The following is an 18,782-nucleotide window of genomic DNA, read 5'->3' as shown; positions in this document are numbered from 1 at the left end:
CATTCCAGGGTTTTTCTTTATTTGTACAATTTTCTATATTGTAGAATAATAGAGAAGGCATCAAAACCAGGAAATAACACATATCAAATCGTGTAGTAACCAAAAAAGTGTAAAACAAATATTTTATATTTGAGATTCTTTGAAGTAGCCACCCTTTGCCTTGATGACAGCTTTGCACACTCTTGGCATTCTCTCAACCAGCTTCTTGAGGTAGTCACCTGGAATGCATTTCAATTAACTTGTTATGGCTGCAATCCCGCTAACGGGGTCGATATGACAACTACCAATGAAAATAGAGGGCGCCAAATTCAAACCACAGAAATCTCATAATTACAATTCCTAAAACATACATGTGTTTCATACCATTTTAAAGCTATTCTCGTTGTTAATCCCACCAAAGTGTCAGATTTCAAATATGCTTTTCAGGAAAAGGGCAGCATAGCTTAGTGGTTAGAGCGTTTGGACTAGTAACCGGAAGGTTGCGAGTTCAAATCCCCGAGCTGACAAGGTACAAATCTGTCGTTCTGCCCCTGAACAGGCAGTTAACCCACTGTTCCCAGGCTGTCATTGAAAATAAGAATATGTTCTTAACTGACTTGCCTGGTTAAATAAAGGTAAAATTTAAAAAATAAAATAAAAAAGCACTACAAACGATTGTTAGGTCTCCACCAAACCACAATAAGCACAGCCATTTTCCAGCGAAATATAGCATTCACAAAAAGCAGAAATAAAGATAAAATGAATCACTAACCTTGAATTATCTTCATCAGTCATCAGTCTTCATGTTACACAATACATGCATGTTTTGTTTGATAAAGTTCATATTTATATCAAAAAGTCTGAGTTTACATTGGCTTATTAGATTCACTGTTCCAAAAACATCAAGTGATTTTGCATAGCCACATCGTTTCAACAGAAATACTCATCATAAATGTAGATGATAATACAAGTTATACACATGGAATTATAGATATACCTCTCCTTAATGCAACCGCTGTATCAGATTTCAAAGAAAGTTTACTGAAAAAGCAACACATGCAATAATCTGAGACGGCGCTCAGAACAGAAGCCAAATTAGCCGCCAGAAAATACATGATAAATGTTTCCTTACCTTTGATGAACATCAGAAGGCAGTCCTAGGAATCCCAGGTCCACAATAAATGCTTGATTTGTTCGAAAATGTCTGTTATTTATGTCCAGTTAGCTACTTTGTTTAGCGCGTTTGGTAAACAATTCCAAAGTCACAAAGCGCGTCCACTATAACATGACGAAATGTCCAAAAGTTCCGTAACAGTCAGTAGAAACATGTCAAACGATGTACTGAATCAATCTTTAGAATGTTGTTTACATATATCTTGAATAACGTTCCAAGCAGATAATTAGAATGACTTCAGATGACCGGTGGAACGCAGGTCCTTCCCTTGTGAACGCATGTAGTGAATGCATGGTCAACTCGTGGCAGTGGCGACTATTTCCTGTGTCATTCGACCCCCCTTCACATTAGAGTCATCAGACAAAGTTCTATTGACTGTTGACATCTAGTGGAAGGCGAAAACTCATCCATATCTCGCTGTAATTTCAATGAGAGCTTGGTTGAAAATCTGCCATCCCCAGAAGAAATAAAACAGGAAGTGGAATTTCTCAGGATTTTGCCTGATATATGAGTTATGTTATACTCACAGACATAATTCAAACAGTTTTAGAAACTTCAGAGTGTTTTCTGTCCAATACTAATAATAATATGCAAATATTATCAACTATGACTGAGGAGCAGGTAGTTGAATATGGGCACCTCTGTGCACCTTTCATCCAAGCTACTCAATACTGCCCCTGCAGCCATAAGAAATTTGTTTAAAGTTCATTTGTGGGAATTCTTTCGTGTTTGAGCCAATCAGTTGTGTGACAAGGTAGGGTGGTATACAGAAGATAGCCCTATTTGGTAAAGGCCAAGTCCATATTATGGCAAGAACATCTCAAATAAGCAAAGAGAAACGACAGTCCATCATTACTTTAAGACATGAAGTTCAGTCAATATGGAAGATTTCAAGAACTTTGAAAGTTTCTTGAAGTGCATTCTCAAGAATCATCACACAAGACCCAGAGTTACCTCTGCTGCACAGTATAAATTCATTAGTGTTAACTGCACCTCAGATTGCAGCCCAAATAAATGCATTATAGACTTCAAGTAACAGACACATCTCATCATCAACTGTTCAGATGAGACTTCGTGAATCAGGCCTTCATGGTCGAATTGCTGCAAAGAAACCACTACTAAAGGACACAATAAGAAGGACAATAAGAAAAAAAGGACAATAAGAAGAAGAGACTTGAAGAACACAAGCAATGGGGATTAGACCGGTGGAAATCGGCACATTTAACCAGCATGGCTACCACAGCATTCTGCAGCAATACGCGATCCCATCTGATTTGTGCTTAATGCGATTATCATTTGTTTTTCAAGCAAGGAGAGTGATGGAGTGCTTCATCAGATGACCAGGCCTCTGCAATCACCCGACCTCAACCCAATTGAGATGGTTTGGGATGAGTTGAACCGCAGAGGGAAGGAAAAGCAGCAAACAAGTGCTCAGCATATGTGGGAACTCCTTGAAAACTGTTGGAAAAGTGCTCCTCCTGAAGCTGGTTGAGAGAATATATTTTTATTCGTTTAACACTTTTTTGGTTACTACATGATTCCATATGTGTTATTTCATAGTTTTGATGTATTCAGTATTAGTCTACAATGTAGAAAATAGTCAAATAAAGAACAACCCTTGAATGAGTAGGTGTGTCCAATCTTTTGACTGGCACTGTATACAGTATAGATCTGTTTGCACAATTGCCGAGGAAATTATGTTCAGTACAGTCATCTTTGGTTCCACTGTCATTGTTTTATCCTTGTTTACTTGTGGTTTGGTTTGCACTCTGTCTGTTTCTCGCCCATCTCTCACTCATCTCTAATCCATCTTTCCCCTTATCTCCCCCATTTCTCCCCCGTCTCTCACCCGTATCTCCCCCATCTCTCCCCCATATCTCCCCTATCTCTCACCCGTATCTCCCCTATCTCTCCCCCGTATCTCACCCGTATCTCCCCCATCTTTCCCCCATATCTCTCTCTCCCCCGTCTCTCTCCCGTATCTCCCCCATCTCTCCCCCATATCTCCCCCGTCTCTCACTCGTATCTCCCCCATCTCTCCCCCGTATCTCCCCCTCTCTCACTCGTATCTCCCCCATCTCTCACTCATATCTCACCCATCTCTCCCCCGTCTCTCACCCGTATCTCCCCCGTCTCTCACTCGTATCTCCCCCATCTCTCACTCATATCTCACCCATCTCTCCCCCGTCTCTCACCCGTATCTCCCCCATATCTCCACCATATCTCCCCCATCTCACCCATTTGTCACCTGTATCTCCCCCATCTCACCCATTTGTCACCTGTATCTTCCCCATCTCTCCCCCATCTCACCCATTTGTCACCTGTATCTCCCCCATCTCTCCCCCATCTCACCCATTTGTCACCTGTATCTTCCCCATCTCTCCCGTCTCTCACCGATTTGTCACCCGTATCTCCCCCATATCTCCCCCATCTCTCCTCCATATCTCACCCGTATCTCCCCCATATCTCTCCCCCATCTCTCACCCATATCTCCCCCATATCTGCCCCATCTCTCACCCGTATCTCCTCCATCTCTCCCCCATATCTCCCCATCTCTCCCCTGTATCTCCCCCGTCTCTCACTCGTATCCCCCCATCTCTCACTCATATCTCACCCATCTCTCCCCCATCTCTCACCCGCATCTCACCCGTATCTCCCCTATCTCTCCCCCGTATCTCACCCGTATCTCCCCCATCTCTCCCCCATATCTCCCCTATCTCTCACCCGTATCTCCCCTATCCCTCCCCCGTATCTCACCCGTATCTCCCCCATATCTCCCCCGTCTCTCACTCATATCTCCCCGTCTCTCCCCCGTCTCTCTCCCGTATCGCCCCCATCTCTCCCCCATATCTCCCCCGTCTCTCACTCGTATCTCCCCCATCTCTCACTCATATCTCACCCATCTCTCCCCCGTCTCTCACCCGTATCTCCCCCGTCTCTCACTCGTATCTCCCCCATCTCTCACTCATATCTCACCCATCTCTCCCCCGTCTCTCACCCGTATCTCCCCCATATCTCCACCATATCTCCCCCATCTCACCCATTTGTCACCTGTATCTCCCCCATCTCACCCATTTGTCACCTGTATCTTCCCCATCTCTCCCCCATCTCACCCATTTGTCACCTGTATCTCCCCCATCTCTCCCCCATCTCACCCATTTGTCACCTGTATCTTCCCCATCTCTTCCGTCTCTCACCGATTTGTCACCCGTATCTCCCCCATATCTCCCCCATCTCTCCTCCATATCTCACCCGTATCTCCCCCATATCTCTCCCCATCTCTCACCCATATCTCCCCCATATCTGCCCCATCTCTCACCCGTATCTCCTCCATCTCTCCCCCATATCTCCCCATCTCTCCCCTGTATCTCCCCCGTCTCTCACTCGTATCCCCTCCATCTCTCACTCATATCTCACCCATCTCTCCCCCATCTCTCACCCGCATCTCTCCCGTATCTCCCCCATCTCTCACCCATCTCTCCCCCACATCTTCCTCATATCCCCCCATCTCACCCATTTGTCACCTGTATCTCCCCCATCTCTCCTCCATCTCTCCTCAATCTCTCACCCGTATCTCCCCCATATCTCTCCCCCATCTCTCACCCGTATCCCTCTCATCTATCACCCGTATCTCCTCCATCTCTCCTCCATCTCTCCCCCATATCTCCCCATCTCTCCCTCGTCTCTCACCCATTTCTCACCCTTATCTCCCCCATCTTTCACCCATCTCTCTCCTGTATCTCCCATCTCTCACCCCAATATCCCCCATCTCTTCCCCATATGTCTGTCTGTCACTTAGTCGCCACCACTGAGAAAGATCCCCACCTATAAAATGTGAGCGGCCACCCTCCTGCCCCTCGCCTTATCTCCTCTTTCTCCTCCCACAATAAAAATAACTTCCTGGTGGAGGTGGAGCTTGATAGGCCCCGTCCCTCCTCGGTCGGGCCTCGTGACACCCCAACACTACACAGACTGATAGACGTGGTAAGGTTAGCATATGGCCCTGAACTGATCAACTGATCTCACATCTGTAAATTAATACCCAGGCTAAAGCTGGGGCATTTTCTGACTTGTGCACTTCTGTAAATACAGTACTAAGCTAAATGTATGTGTTTGTGTGTGTGTGTGTTTCTGTGCCTGTTTGCCTTCCTGTGTGTGTGTTTGTATGTGACAGGATGGTGGTTCTCAGAGCCCAAAGAGGTCATCCCTGCCGCGGCCTACCTCTATCCTGAGCCGGCGTACCCACCACCACCCACACGACCAGGAGGAGAGCTCCACCTCAATCACCAGCTCCGGCTCCACCGCACCCCGCAGACCTACGTGTAAGTCCCTTCTCCTGGTTTCTCTCTTTCTGCCGGTCTCTCTCGCTTAGCCTCTTTCTTTCTCGCTCTTGATTTTTGTCTTGGTCTTTCTCTCGCTCTATCTCTCTCTCCTCTGTTTAATCCTCTTCCGCTCCTGCTCTCCTCTAGCTTTCCGTACAGAGGTCAGGGCGGAGCATAGAACAGGACGTGCCCCTAGTTGGACAGGTAGAGAGGAACTCTCAATCCCATCTAGTCTCATCCATGTCTCACTCTGTCCCCCGTTTCAACTGGATTTACTTCCAGTCTCACCTTGTCATCCAGTCTCACCTTGTCATCCAGTCTCACCTTGTCATCCAGTCTCACCTTGTCCTGCAGTATCTCACCTAGTCCTGCAATGTCTTACCTAGTCTCATCTTGTCTCACATGATCTCACCCAGCTCATCTCAGTCTCTCTGTGTGTTCAAGATCACATGTCTGTCTCATCCTTAGTAGTTAGTAATCAAGTTGTTCAATCCTATAGTTTGGGCTTCATTTACGTCTTTCATTCTAGTAACTACACTGTTTCATTCTGTTTGTGTATGTTTTGAGCCATTCTTCATCTGACTAACTTTAAATACTTTGGTAATGTTAGCCTGGTGCCAGATCTGTTTGTTCTGTCTTGCCAACTCAAATGGACCATAGACAACAGAAAATGGCAAGACTGCACATATAGATCTGAGACCAGGCTAGAGTAATGGTGAGAGATGCCCAACCTCTGATTGACCTTTGTGTAACCTCTCTGTATGACCTCTATGGACTTTCTATGACCTCCCCACACCCAGGCACACAGTCGATGCGTTCCCGCTCGCTGTGCAGCGGTCCCACCACACCCCGCACCCCAGGGTCCACAGCCATCACCCCTGGAACCCCTCCCAGCTACAGCTACTCCTGCCGCACACCCGGAACCCCTCGCACCCCCGGCACACCACGTTCACTCAGCCTGCTGCAGGAGAAGAAGGTACAGTGTGCTTCCCAAATGGCACCCTGTTCCTTACGTAGTGCACTACTTTTGACCAGGAATCAATGCTGTTATACTGTAGTCCGCTGAGGCAGCTACTCAAAATGTGTTTTAAATTAGACGAATACAGTGCATTTGGAAAGTATTCAGACCCCTTGACTTTACACATTTTGTTACATTACAGCCTTATTCTAAAATTGATTAAATAGTTTCCCCCCCTCATCAATCTACACACAACAACCCATAATGACCAAGCAAAAAAGTTTTGTAGAAATGTTTGCTAATTTATCAAATAAAAATAACAAGCGGAAATATCACATTTACATGAGTATTCAGACCCTTCACTCAGTACATTGTTTAAGCACCTTTGGCAGCGATTACAGCCTTGAGTCTTCTTGGGTATGACGCTACAAGCTTGGCACACCTGTATTTGGGGAGTTTCTTCTGCAGATACTCTCAAGCTCTGTCATGTTGGATGGGAAGCGTCGCTGCACAGCTTCTCCAGAGATGTTCGATTGGGTTCAAGTCTGGGCTCTGGCTGAGCCATTCAAGGACATTCAGAGACTTGTCCTGAAGCCACTCCTGAAAAACACCCCGACAGCATGATAATGCCACCACAATGCTTCACCATAGGGATGGTGCCAGGTTCCCTCCAGACGTGACGCTTGGCATTCAGGCCAAAAAGTAAAATCTTTGTTTCATCAGACTAGAGAATCTTGCTTCTCATGGCCAGAGTCCTTTAACATCCTCTAAGCGGGCTGTTGTGTCTTTTACTGAGGAGTGGCTTCTGTCTGTTCACTCTACTATTAAGGCTGGATTGGTGGAGTGCTGAAGAGATGTTTGTCCTTCTGGAAGGTTCTCCCATCTCCACAGAGGAACTCTGGAGCTCTGTCAGAGTGACCAACGAGTTATTGGTTCTCCCTCGATTGCTTAGTTTGGCCAGGCGGCCAGCTCTAGGACGAGTCTTGGTGGTTCCAAACTTCTTCATTTAAGAATGATTGAGGCCACTGTTTTATTGGGGACCTTTAATGCTGCAGGAATTTTCTGGTACCCTCCCCCAGATCTGTGCCTTGACACAATCCTATCTCGGAGGTCTACGGACAATTCCTTTGACCTCATGGCTTGGTTGTTGCTCTTACATGCACTGTCAACTGTAGATAGGTGTGTGTCTTTCCAAATAATTTCCAATCAATTGAATTTACCTCCAATCAAGTTATAGAAACATCTCAAGGATGATCAAAGGAAACAGGATGCACCTGAGCTCAATTTCGAGACTCATAGCAAAGGGTCTGAATACCACTGAAATTATTTTTTTTCTGTTTTATATTTTTAATACATTTTCAAAAATATATAAAAACCTGTTTTCACTTTGTCATTATGGGGTATTGTGTGTAGATTGATGAGGAACATTTATTTAATACATTTTAGAATAAGGCTGTAATGAGGCTAAATATTGAAAGAGTGAAGGGGTCTGAATACTTTCCGAATGCACTGTATATAATTGTACTTTATGGATTTATCCCTTATTTATTCAGGAGATCATATTGATATTAGCTCATCTTTTTTCCAAATAAAATCTGAGTATATCATGGCATTAATTCAACTTATGGCAATTAATTTATTCAAGGTGGCTCTGCTCCGCACCCCTCCCAAGTCCCCTGCCACCACCCCCAAACAGCTCCGCGTCCTCAACCAGCCCCTGCCAGACCTCAAAAATGTCAAGTCTAAGATCGGCTCCACAGACAACATCAATTACCAGCCCAAGGGGGGCCAGGTTAGTGATCGTCCATGGGTTTCTACTATACCCCCTCCTCCCTCTTTCTCTTTTCTTCCTTCCCTTATTTAACCCTCCCTTCTTTTTACCTCTTTATGCTCTGTTTCTGCCTCTCTGTCTACCTCAGTCTTGTTTTGTATTTGACTAATGCTGTAGCTGCTGGTTCCTTTTTTCAGACTTTCCTCCCAGGCTTTTATCCCCTGTTCCACCCTCCTCAGTCCCTTCCTCTCCCTGTCTTTTGTGTCCCTCTCCACGTTTATAGTCTGTCGCTCCATTGTTACTGTAGCTCTGTCCTCCCTCCCTCAGTCTGTCTGTCTGGTCGTTGTTTGCTGGGTTTTAAAAGGAGGGCAATGAGAAAAACGCTTCTGGAGTAGCAGCTGAGCTTTTCAGATGAGCGAGATGGGAAAAGGACATTGTTGTGATGAAGGAAGACATACACAGTATGAATCTTCTTGGAGGATCAGTGCTTGTGGCATTGTCTCTGTAATATCCCTCTATAGCTCACCATCAACGCTAGTTAATATTCTGGAACACCTCTACCTCTCTTGCCTCCCATATGGCTCAGCCCAAACAAGGCTTACACCCCTGGCTAGTGTCTTCCCACCACCGCTGGCAAACTAGACTCAACTCCCGGGTGACTGGCTGGCTGCAAGTGTCTCTGATAGAGGTTCCAACCGGAAGTGACAACAACCTGAGGTGACTGTCTGGGCACGGGGTTGTCAAGGCTGCTATGCTGCCATTTCCCAACCTCTCAGTGTCTGCATCCAAAAGGACACTCTATTCCCGGTAAACTGCACTGTGTTTGAGCAAAGCTTATGGGCCCTGGTCAAAAGTAGTGTAATAAAGGGAATAGGGTGCCATTTTGGACACAATCTGTGCCTGATTCTGCGTTAAACTGCGTTTAATATTAATCCCCCCTTTGATGCAATGGTGTTTGCTTCGGCTTTTTTGACTCGATGGCTGGGAAATGATTGGAGTGTTTTGTCAGTGTTATGATAAACCTGTTAGGAGTCTCAGTAGCACAACCCTCGACAGCCACTTAGGAACTCCTCTATTTGTGCCCGTAAGTGAGTAAAGTGTTCGAGAAGCTGATGAATCATTTTGAAACTGACCATACAGTTACTGGAATAGAGGTAGAATGGGGAAGGAGGATGAGTTGGGGGTTTCTGGTCTTAGTATAATGTCTTAGTCTTAATGTCATTAATTGTGGTAGAATATTTCTTCTTACGCATTCACTGTCTATGAAGCTAGGATGGATTAAGGTAAACACTTTAGTTTTGATTTCCTTCCTTGTTGCCTGAACTGGTGTTGGCTACTGTTTTAGTTTGACTTTGATTCTTATCCAGGTAACAGAGAGAAATCTGTATATATTTTACCAGACAACACAACTTTCTGGTTATCTTTCATTCACCTGGTATATCACCTCATGTTCTGTCTGTGTGGTTATTACAGCCTGAATGTCTCTCAGATGTTATTACAAACTTCAGCACTTGAAAATGTTTAAGCGCCAACACTGGCTATGGGCTTTCTCCTGTCTGCTGACGTGTTGTCCATCTTATCTCAAGTCTGTCGTCTTGTGTGAGGGAGTCTGTCGTCTTGTGTGAGGGAGTCTGTCGTCTTGTGTGAGGGAGTCTGTCGTCTTGTGTGAGGGAGTCTGTCGTCTTGTGTGAGGGAGTCTGTCGTCTTGTGTGAGGGAGTCTGTCGTCTTGTGTGAGGGAGTCTGTCGTCTTTGTGTGGCCATTGCTGCTGAGTGTCTCATACATTGTGCGTCTTTAGTGGGAAGATATAGTGCAGTGGTCACCAACCTTCTCTGATTCAAGATCACTTTGAGTCTAAATGCAAGTCGAGATCTACCACTCAGATTTGTTTTAACGTGACTGAAATGTAAGCCTATGCAACATGAACCTATTAAAAACAGTGCTATAGCAATGAGGTTTATGCAGTAGGCTATAGGCCCAATATATTATCATCGCATATTGGCTTTGGTTGAATCGCCCTGCCAATGTTAGGACCATTAAAAAAACATATATTTCAAAATATGAGGCAGACTATAATATGATCACACCTATAAAAGATCCGTTTTTAAATCATTTTATTTTACTGGGTTTTTAAGGTCTCAATGGAGGAAGAGAGCAGCTCTCAACATCCTTCCGCTCTCCTTTGCCTCCTCTGAAACTGTCTTCCAGCTGATGACAAAACTCGAGTCGCACCGCATTAATTCATGTTGTTTTTCCTATTAACAGAAAAAGTATTCCTCAATATTACAAAAGACCCAAGCCGCTAATTATAATAGTGCAAGCCTATCTGTCACACCCTGGTCAAAGTATTTTGTGTTTATCTTCATTTATTTGGTCAGGCCAGGGTGTGGCATGGGGTTTTGTATGTGGTGTGTATGTATTGTGATTGTAGCTAGTGGGGTGTTCTAGTTAAGTCTATGGCTGTCTGAAGTGGTTCTCAATCAGAGGCAGGTGTTTATCGTTGTCTCTGATTGGGAACCATATTTAGGCAGCCATATTCTGTGAGTTTGTTGTGGGTGATTGTCCTTAGTGTCTTTGTTCTGTGTGTAAGTGCACCAGTATTAGGCTGTTTCGGTTTTCGTTACGTTTATTGTTTTGTAGGTTTTGTATTTAGATTCGTGTTACGATTGTTCATTAAACATGGATCGCAATCTACATGCTGCATTTTGGTCCGACTCTCCTTCACACCTAGAAAACCGTTACACTATCATTACAGCTGCAGTGCTGGTTGTAGCGCAAGTGGAAGTAGGAAGAACGCACATTTTATGAAAATAGAAAAGTTTGAATAAAGGTGTTGACAGTGTTGATGTCACGTTCGTCATAACGAAGAGACCAAGGCTCAGTGTGATATGAATACATTCTATTTTAATTAACGAATAAACACTAAACAAAACGACCATGAAGCTATTTAAACCGAGTGCTGACACAGGCAACTATACATACACAATAACCCCCAAAAAACAAAATGGAAATGGCAACCTAAATAGGATCCCCAATCAGAGACAACGGTAAACCGTTGTCTCTGATTGGGAACCAATTCAGGCCACCATAGACCTACAAATACCTAAACATACAAAAAACCCATAGATATAGTAAAACCCCTAGACAAGACTTAAATACACATACCCACCCTTGTTACACCCTGACCTGACTAAAATAATACATAAAACATAGATAACTAACGTCAGGGCATGACAGCTGACTAAGAACTTAAACATGAACTCACTCATAAACACAGCATCTCTTTGCTGTTTTAGTTGACAGTCTCTCTCTGGTCATGGTTTTAAACGTTTTGAAATCTCATTGTATTAACTTTGCTGTAGCTTTCTTTTGCGCCTGCGACGTTACTGCAGACACGGTAATCTGAGCCATCTGAATGGCCAGTGGTAGGCCTATAGTGCACTTGATTTGCTATCCGGGCCCCCCGGGAAGGCAGAGTTTATACCTTCAGACACATGTAATGGTTCAACATGGGAACACTTCGCCTACCCAGCGAGGGAGGCTGAATTGGTCGCACCTACCTCTAAAAGCACGAGACAAATACAAAAAATAGGAATGCAAGGCTTCATCCTTGGGTTTTTTACAGAAATGTTTGCCGATCAACTAGGAATATCTTGGAGATCGACCAGTCAATGGAGATCGACCAGTTGATAGCGATCGACGGGTTGGTGACCACTGCTATAATGTATAAGACCACTGCTATAATGTTCCTCTTTAGTACTAAGCTACAGTTTTCTCAGGGTTGTGGATCCTGCTGCCTTCCATCTTTATTCAGTATGTTCTTTGGAAAGGTAGGGCAGTAGTTTTGACCAGAGCGCTATGGGCCCGTGTCAAAAGTAGTGCACTATATAGGGAATAGGGTTCCATTTTGGACGCAACCAAGGTCTCCCACCTCTTCGGCCTTGGAGAGTGTTTATGTCACCATTCTCATCATTCATTACATAGAGCCATTACTCTGTCAGGACCTTTCACAGAACTGTTGTTATGGGGATTCAGACCTTCTAGAGAGCACCAATGACTTCTGTCTGTCAACTTCTGTCTGTCATAGAGTGCCATTTGGGATGCACACTTACAGGATACTTCAGTAGAGCCTGATACATATACAGGCATGTAGCATGGCAGAACCTATACAGTACTTCCAATCAAGCCAGTACCAGTAGCAGAACTACAGTATCCCATAAACAGTACAGTGACTCCCTCTGTACTGGTACCCCCTGTATATAGCCTCGCTATTGTTATTTTATCTTTTGTTATTTGTTTTTTTGTATTGTTTTTTAAAATATGATTTTTTTTAAACTGCATTGTTGGTTAAGGGCTTGTAAGTAAGCATTTCACTGTAAGGTCTACAGATGTTGTGTTCGGCGCATGTGACAAATGTGATATGATATGGAGATCGTTCCTACGCATGGTCTCTCTCAACTTATGTCTGTCTGCTGCACATATGTCTGTCTGTGTGACATGGGCCCACATGCCAGCCAACGACCCACTGGTATACAGTACCTCCGTATACCAAGCCCCTCTTGTCCCCTCACACACACTCTGTCACACACAAGATACAAACACACGCCAAATCTTGGTAGGAAGTGAAGTACGTCTTGGACCCAGAGTTTATTTCAGAGTACTTTTCTATTTGTTGGTGTATCAAAGGGATGTAAGCCTCTATTGAATCTCCATTCAGCACTCCTCTGATCACCATCAGCAGTTGTCCTGCCTTCATACATATCTGTTCTCGTCATGTTGTGCCGAAACATCTCTTCCATAACATAGAATAAGCTAAGCATCCATCCTCATCCCCACCTAAATAGCCACATTAAATATCTGTATTTCCTCTAGATTCAGATTTTAAACAAGAAGCTGGACTTCAGTCACGTACAGTCAAAATGTGGATCCAAGGATAACATGAAGCATTCTCCTCGTGGAGGCCATGTATGTACCTGTACCTACCCTTCTGCTCCCACTCTCCCTTCTCCTCTCTCTGGCCTAGTTAGTCCAAACTCAGATCGTACAACTGATGCACTGATGGAGACACCCCTGGTCAGAATTGCAAAATTCAGGTAATGTTCCAAAACTTTCCTGGAATTTGGGGAAAGTTCCCAGAAATCTGCAACCAACCACACAACAGTTATGCAAACTGCCATACTGCCTAGTGCATCAGTAGTACAACCTGAGTATGTACTAGGCCTCATTTTCTGTCCCTCTATTGGCAGATGAGTGGACTGTGTCCCCCTCTAGCACACGTCCGTACAGGGGGCACCTCCACCCTCAGCAGGTATTCCAATTAGAGGGGTGTGGGGGAGACTGGGCAGCCCCTTAATAAATCAGGGTCCCCACCATAATCATTTAAATATCAAGAAAATTGTAATAGCAAGTCATTGTATAATTCAAACCCTGCCTCCACCCCTGCTCCTATCCTTCTCTCCAACCCCAGCCCACAGTCTTAGATCAGCCTGTCTGCCTACATGCTCAATATGGTCCTCGGTCCTCCACATTGATTTGAACTTTTATTAGGATCACCATTAGCCGACGCCAATAGAGACAGCTAGTCTTATTGGGGTACGACAACAAAAAAGACTTTATAGACCCAGAACCAAATCTGTAATACAGTTAGCTCTGAGATGTATCAACTCCCACTTTGGTATGTTTACACAACTCTCCAATCTGACTGTGAGTGATGATCTCTCCTGGTCTCTCCCTTGAAGAGCAAACTGTATCTATCTCGCTACTGTATCTATCTAGCTACTGTCTAGCTACTACTAGCTAGCTAGCTACTGTCATGGGAGTACAGTTCCATTGTTATGTGCATAAGACTAAAGACAAATCACTGAATCCCTTTCATGAGCACTTTGCCCTGTATGGTTCAGCATCTTATCTGAACAGCTTGATGATCAAAACTGAAGTCTCCACTTCTTGTTCGTCATTCATTTGTAATATATACCCACTCTAGTGATGGATATATATATATATTCTCACATGCAACAATGAGGGTGTTGATGCAGTATCATCAACACTTGTGCATCAATCTTCCATGCAGAGTCCACGTACTTGTGCTCCGAATCCAACAATCCTTTGTACCTCGCTGTACCTGTTATGAGATGGAACGCAATATGGAATATTCAAACCTAGAGAAGTATTACAACCTCACAGTATTGGCCTTAAAGTGGCGTAGGCCTGTAGAGACTATGCATATGTATAAGGATGTGTGTTGTAAGCATACGTGGTATATAGAGAAGTACAACACCAGAGGATATATCCAAATGTTTGTATTGTGGTGAGAGAAATGCAACGGGAGGAAAAATGTGTTCTACTTGTTTGCTGTTTTTCTATGAGGCTCCAGCTGTGACCGCCAACCAGATTACCCTTTTGCCTATCTCTCTCTTCTTCCTCTGCTCTCTCTAACCTTTTCTTTCTTTCACTCCGCTTCAATCCACTGCTCACTGTTTCTCTTCTTCTCTTGACAATCTGCTGGCCTGTGACTTTCCTTTCGGTTCTCTTCCCCACTCGCTGCATGTCAAGCGTGATACATGTTATGAATGTTGCAAATGTCTTAAGATGTTCCGTACTCCGCAGCCCGACTAATCCTGCTATTTCATGTTTGTTTCGCAATCAAACTTGCCTTGTCTCCTTACAGCTATAGCAGGCCCGGCCCGGCACACAAACTGTGACTGTTTTAGAAAGAAATCCTGTGCCTTAGCTAATTTTGATGCATCCCAAACATCACCCTATTCCCTAAATAGTACACTACATCTGACCAGGACCCATAAGGCTCTGGTCAAAAGTAGTGTACTACATAGGGAATATGGTGCCATTTGGGTTGCAGGGGCAGGCACAGTCTGTGTTTGGAACAGACAGTCTGAGTAATCGTGGCAGATTCAGCACCTTGTCTCCCTGTTGACAGGCATACAGTACATACAGCATGTCAGGGGATGTTACTTTACACTCATAGAATTAGATTCACTAGAACAGATCCATCCCCATTTAAGTCAATTGCTGTGCTCTCAGGTTTTTTTTTCCTATTCTATACATTGTACTGTATATCTACAGTATGTTTACACTAGCTAGCTTTCCCTGAGGATCAGACTAGCTCAGCTGTAGACACAAGGCTCAAAGGTCACCATTGGTTACATAAAGAAAGCAAACACAAAGTGTCATGGCCGTCAGTGAGAGACAAACGGGTCTCTCTTGGCTGATATTTTCTAACTGTAAAGATGTAATGACCATGCTAGTCTTGGGGAAGTAAGAGGGGCTGTGTCTGATGTCAGCTCATTTGAGACAGTACTCTGCAGGAGGAGGAAACGTGAGTCTCTTACTCCTAATACACTTAGTGTCTCTCCTCCATCCATCCCTCTCTCACAAACACACACAGCATATTTTTTACTATTCTTGTGGGGACCTAAAATTGATTCCCATTCAAAATCCTATTTTCCATAACCCCTAACCCTTAGCCTTACCCTAACCCTAACCCTAATTGTAACCCTAACCCTACACCTAACCTCTAAGCCTAAGATAGCCTTTGTCACCATGGAGAACTGGAAAATGTCCTCACGAGAGAGAATTGTTCTTGTTTGACTATCCTTGTGGGGACTTTTGGGGATTTCCAGTACCCACTTGGATAGTGAGCCCCCCCCCCCAGCACACACATTCCTGTTCTCTCGTTGTAGTATGAGCTCTCTTACACACATACCTCCTCTCTTTCTTTGTGTTATGGTACCCCTTTCTTTCTCTCTCTCTCTCTCTCTCTCTCTCTCTCTCTCTCTCTCTCTCTCTCTCTCTCTCTCTCTCTCTCTCTCTCTCTCTCTCTCTCTCTCTCTCTCTCTCTCTCTCTCTCTCTCTCTCTCTCTCTCTCTCTCTCTCTCTCTCTCTCTCTCTCTCTCTCTCTCTCTCTCTCTCTCTCTCTCTCTCTCTCTCTCTCTCTCTCTCTCTCTCTCTCTCTCTCTCTCTCTCTCTCTCTCTCTCTCTCTCTCTCTCTCTCTCTCTCTCTCTCTCTCTCTCTCTCTCTCTCTCTCTCTCTCTCTCTCTCTCTCTCTCTCTCTCTCTCTCTCTCTCTCTCTCTCTCTCTCTCTCTCTCTCTCTCTCTCTCTCTCTCTCTCTCTCTCTCTCTCTCTCTCTCTCTCTCTCTTCTCTCTCTCTCTCTCTCTCTCATTTTATGGTATCTCTCTCACACAGTCACCCATTAGAGTGCAAGGGAGATGCAGGACTGGGGACTCCAGGGTTTCTATTCTGGTCCCAGACTATGTAGAGCATCTAAAAGAATCACAACCTATTCCCTATTTAGTGCACTACTTTTGACCGGGACCCATAAGACACTATATAGGGTGCCATTTGGGATGTGACCTGTGTTCACCTTTTCACCTGGTTCTACCTGGCATTGACACCTGGCATTGACACCTCTATGAAATTGTCATGCCAGACTGTTTGGCTTGACAGTGAAAGCAATGGAGTTGGAAAGAGCACAAACAGATCTGAGACCAGCCTATCTCCTTTATAGCTGTAATTTCTGTTTCTTAGAGGTGAAAGGGCTAGCTAGTGTAAACAATGTGAAAATGAAAAGATTGATGGGTAGATTAGTTATGCAGAAGCCAGCCAACTCACGCCCATTGTTTTCACTAACACAGCTCCATCTTTATCAATACGTTCACTAGCATTCTGCATGGTCAGGTTCTAGTATAGCATGTATCTATCAGGTACTATTGCAACCCAAGCCTATATGCGTGACGGTACAAGATTAGAAAACAGGTCAATTGATGGTAGACCACACAGTAGTCATGTTTTATTAAATCATCTTAATGTTTCCCTTCTGATTTGTCACTGTTTTATTGACAGATACGTATGCTTCTGTTGTGCTTGCTTTCCCATTCACTCATTCACTCACTCATTCACTCATTCACTCACACGGTATCTGTTGTGCCTGTTGGATGTTGGTGTCCTTCCTTCCTTCCTTCCTTCCTTCCTTCCTTCCTTCCTTCCTTCCTTCCTTCCTTCCTTCCTTCCTTCCTTCCTTCCTTCTCTCTTTTCATATCACTTATGTCCATAATTGCTGCATAACCTCTTCTGTGTCTTTGCCTGTGGCTAATTCCAGATGTGCATTTTTATTGGCTAATATTCTATGGCTAATATTCTGCACTTTTGTCTTTTCAGCCTCAGTTTTCACAGATAAAGTAAAATGTCTCTTTTTCATTCCTGACCGCGGTTGGGTTGGTTGTCATAAGGCAACAGCTCTTCATAACAGAATGAGAGGGTTGTCATAAGGCAACAGCTCTTCATAACAGAATGAGAGGGTTGTCATAAGGCAACAGCTCTTCATAACAGAATGAGAGGGTTGTCATAAGGCAACAGCTCTTCATAACAGAATGAGAGGGTTGTCATAAGGCAACAGCTCTTCATAACAGAATGAGAGGGTTGTCATAAGGCAACAGCTCTTCATAACAGAATGAGAGGGTTGTCATAAGGCAACAGCTCTTCATAACAGAATGAGAGGGTTGTCGTAAGGCAACAGCTCTTCATAACAGAATGAGAGGGTTGTCATAAGGCAACAGCTCTTCATAACAGAATGAGAGGGTTGTCATAAGGCAACAGCTCTTCATAACAGAATGAGAGGGTTGTCATAAGGCAACAGCTCTTCATAACAGAATGAGAGGGTTGTCATAAGGGAACAGCTCTTCATAACAGAATGAGAGGGTTGTCATAAGGCAACAGCTCTTCATAACAGAATGAGAGGGTTGTCATAAGGCAACAGCTCTTCATAACAGAATGAGAGGGTTGTCGTAAGGCAACAGCTCTTCATAACAGAATGAGAGGGTTGTCGTAAGGCAACAGCTCTTCATAACAGAATGAGAGGGTTGTCGTAAGGCAACAGCTCTTCATAACAGAATGAGAGGGTTGTCGTAAGGCAACAGCTCTTCATAACAGAACGAGAGGGTTGTCGTAAGGCAACAGCTCTTCATAACAGAACGAGAGGGTTGTCGTAAGGCAACAGCTCTTCATAACAGAACGAGAGGGTTGTCGTAAGGCAACAGCTCTTCATAACAGAACGAGAGTGTTGTCGTAAGGCAACAGCTCTTCATAACAGAATGAGAGGGTTGTCGTAAGGCAACAGCTCTTCATAACAGAATGAGAGGGTTGTCGTAAGGCAACAGCTCTTCATAACAGAATGAGAGGGTTGTCGTAAGGCAACATCTCTTCATAACAGAATGAGAGGGTTGTCGTAAGGCAACAGCTCTTCATAACAGAATGAGAGGGTTGTCTTAAGGCAACAGCTCTTCATAACAGAATGAGAGGGTTGTCGTAAGGCAACAGCTCTTCATAACAGAATGAGAGGGTTGTCATAAGGCAACAGCTCTTCATAACTGAATGAGAGGGTTGTCATAAGGCAACAGCTCTTCATAACAGAATGAGAGGGTTGTCATAAGGCAACAGCTCTTCATAACAGAATGAGAGGGTTGTCATAAGGCAACAGCTCTTCATAACAGAATGAGAGTGTTGTCGTAAGGCAACAGCTCTTCATAACAGAATGAGAGGGTTGTCGTAAGGCAACAGCTCTTCA

The 18,782-nt window shown here is 44.3% G+C and overlaps 1 protein-coding gene across 15 annotated transcripts in view; it reads left to right on the top strand.

Moving 5' to 3' along the window:
• Positions 1–18,782, top strand: part of map2 (microtubule-associated protein 2) — a 176,595-nt gene that overhangs the window by 149,217 nt on the left and 8,596 nt on the right. For 11 of the 15 annotated variants that reach the window (XM_046363308.1, XM_046363307.1, XM_046363302.1 and 8 more), the window contains 5 exons: positions 5,063–5,137; positions 5,328–5,475; positions 5,623–5,679; positions 6,276–6,451; positions 8,079–8,225. In XM_046363308.1, the coding sequence (XP_046219264.1) occupies positions 5,063–5,137; positions 5,328–5,475; positions 5,623–5,679; positions 6,276–6,451; positions 8,079–8,225 (603 nt within the window). Of the gene's footprint in view, positions 1–4,952; positions 5,138–5,327; positions 5,476–5,622; positions 5,680–6,275; positions 6,452–8,078; positions 8,226–18,782 lie in introns of those variants that run through there. The other 4 variants (XM_046363305.1, XM_046363306.1, XM_046363309.1 and 1 more) reach the window with 4 other exon arrangements.

The sequence above is a fragment of the Oncorhynchus gorbuscha genome, linkage group LG09, assembly GCF_021184085.1.
Source record: "Oncorhynchus gorbuscha isolate QuinsamMale2020 ecotype Even-year linkage group LG09, OgorEven_v1.0, whole genome shotgun sequence".
NCBI classification, from domain to species: Eukaryota; Metazoa; Chordata; class Actinopteri; order Salmoniformes; family Salmonidae; genus Oncorhynchus; species Oncorhynchus gorbuscha.
Note: the sequence above shows the minus strand (reverse complement) of the source record. Positions and strands in the feature narration are given on the sequence as shown.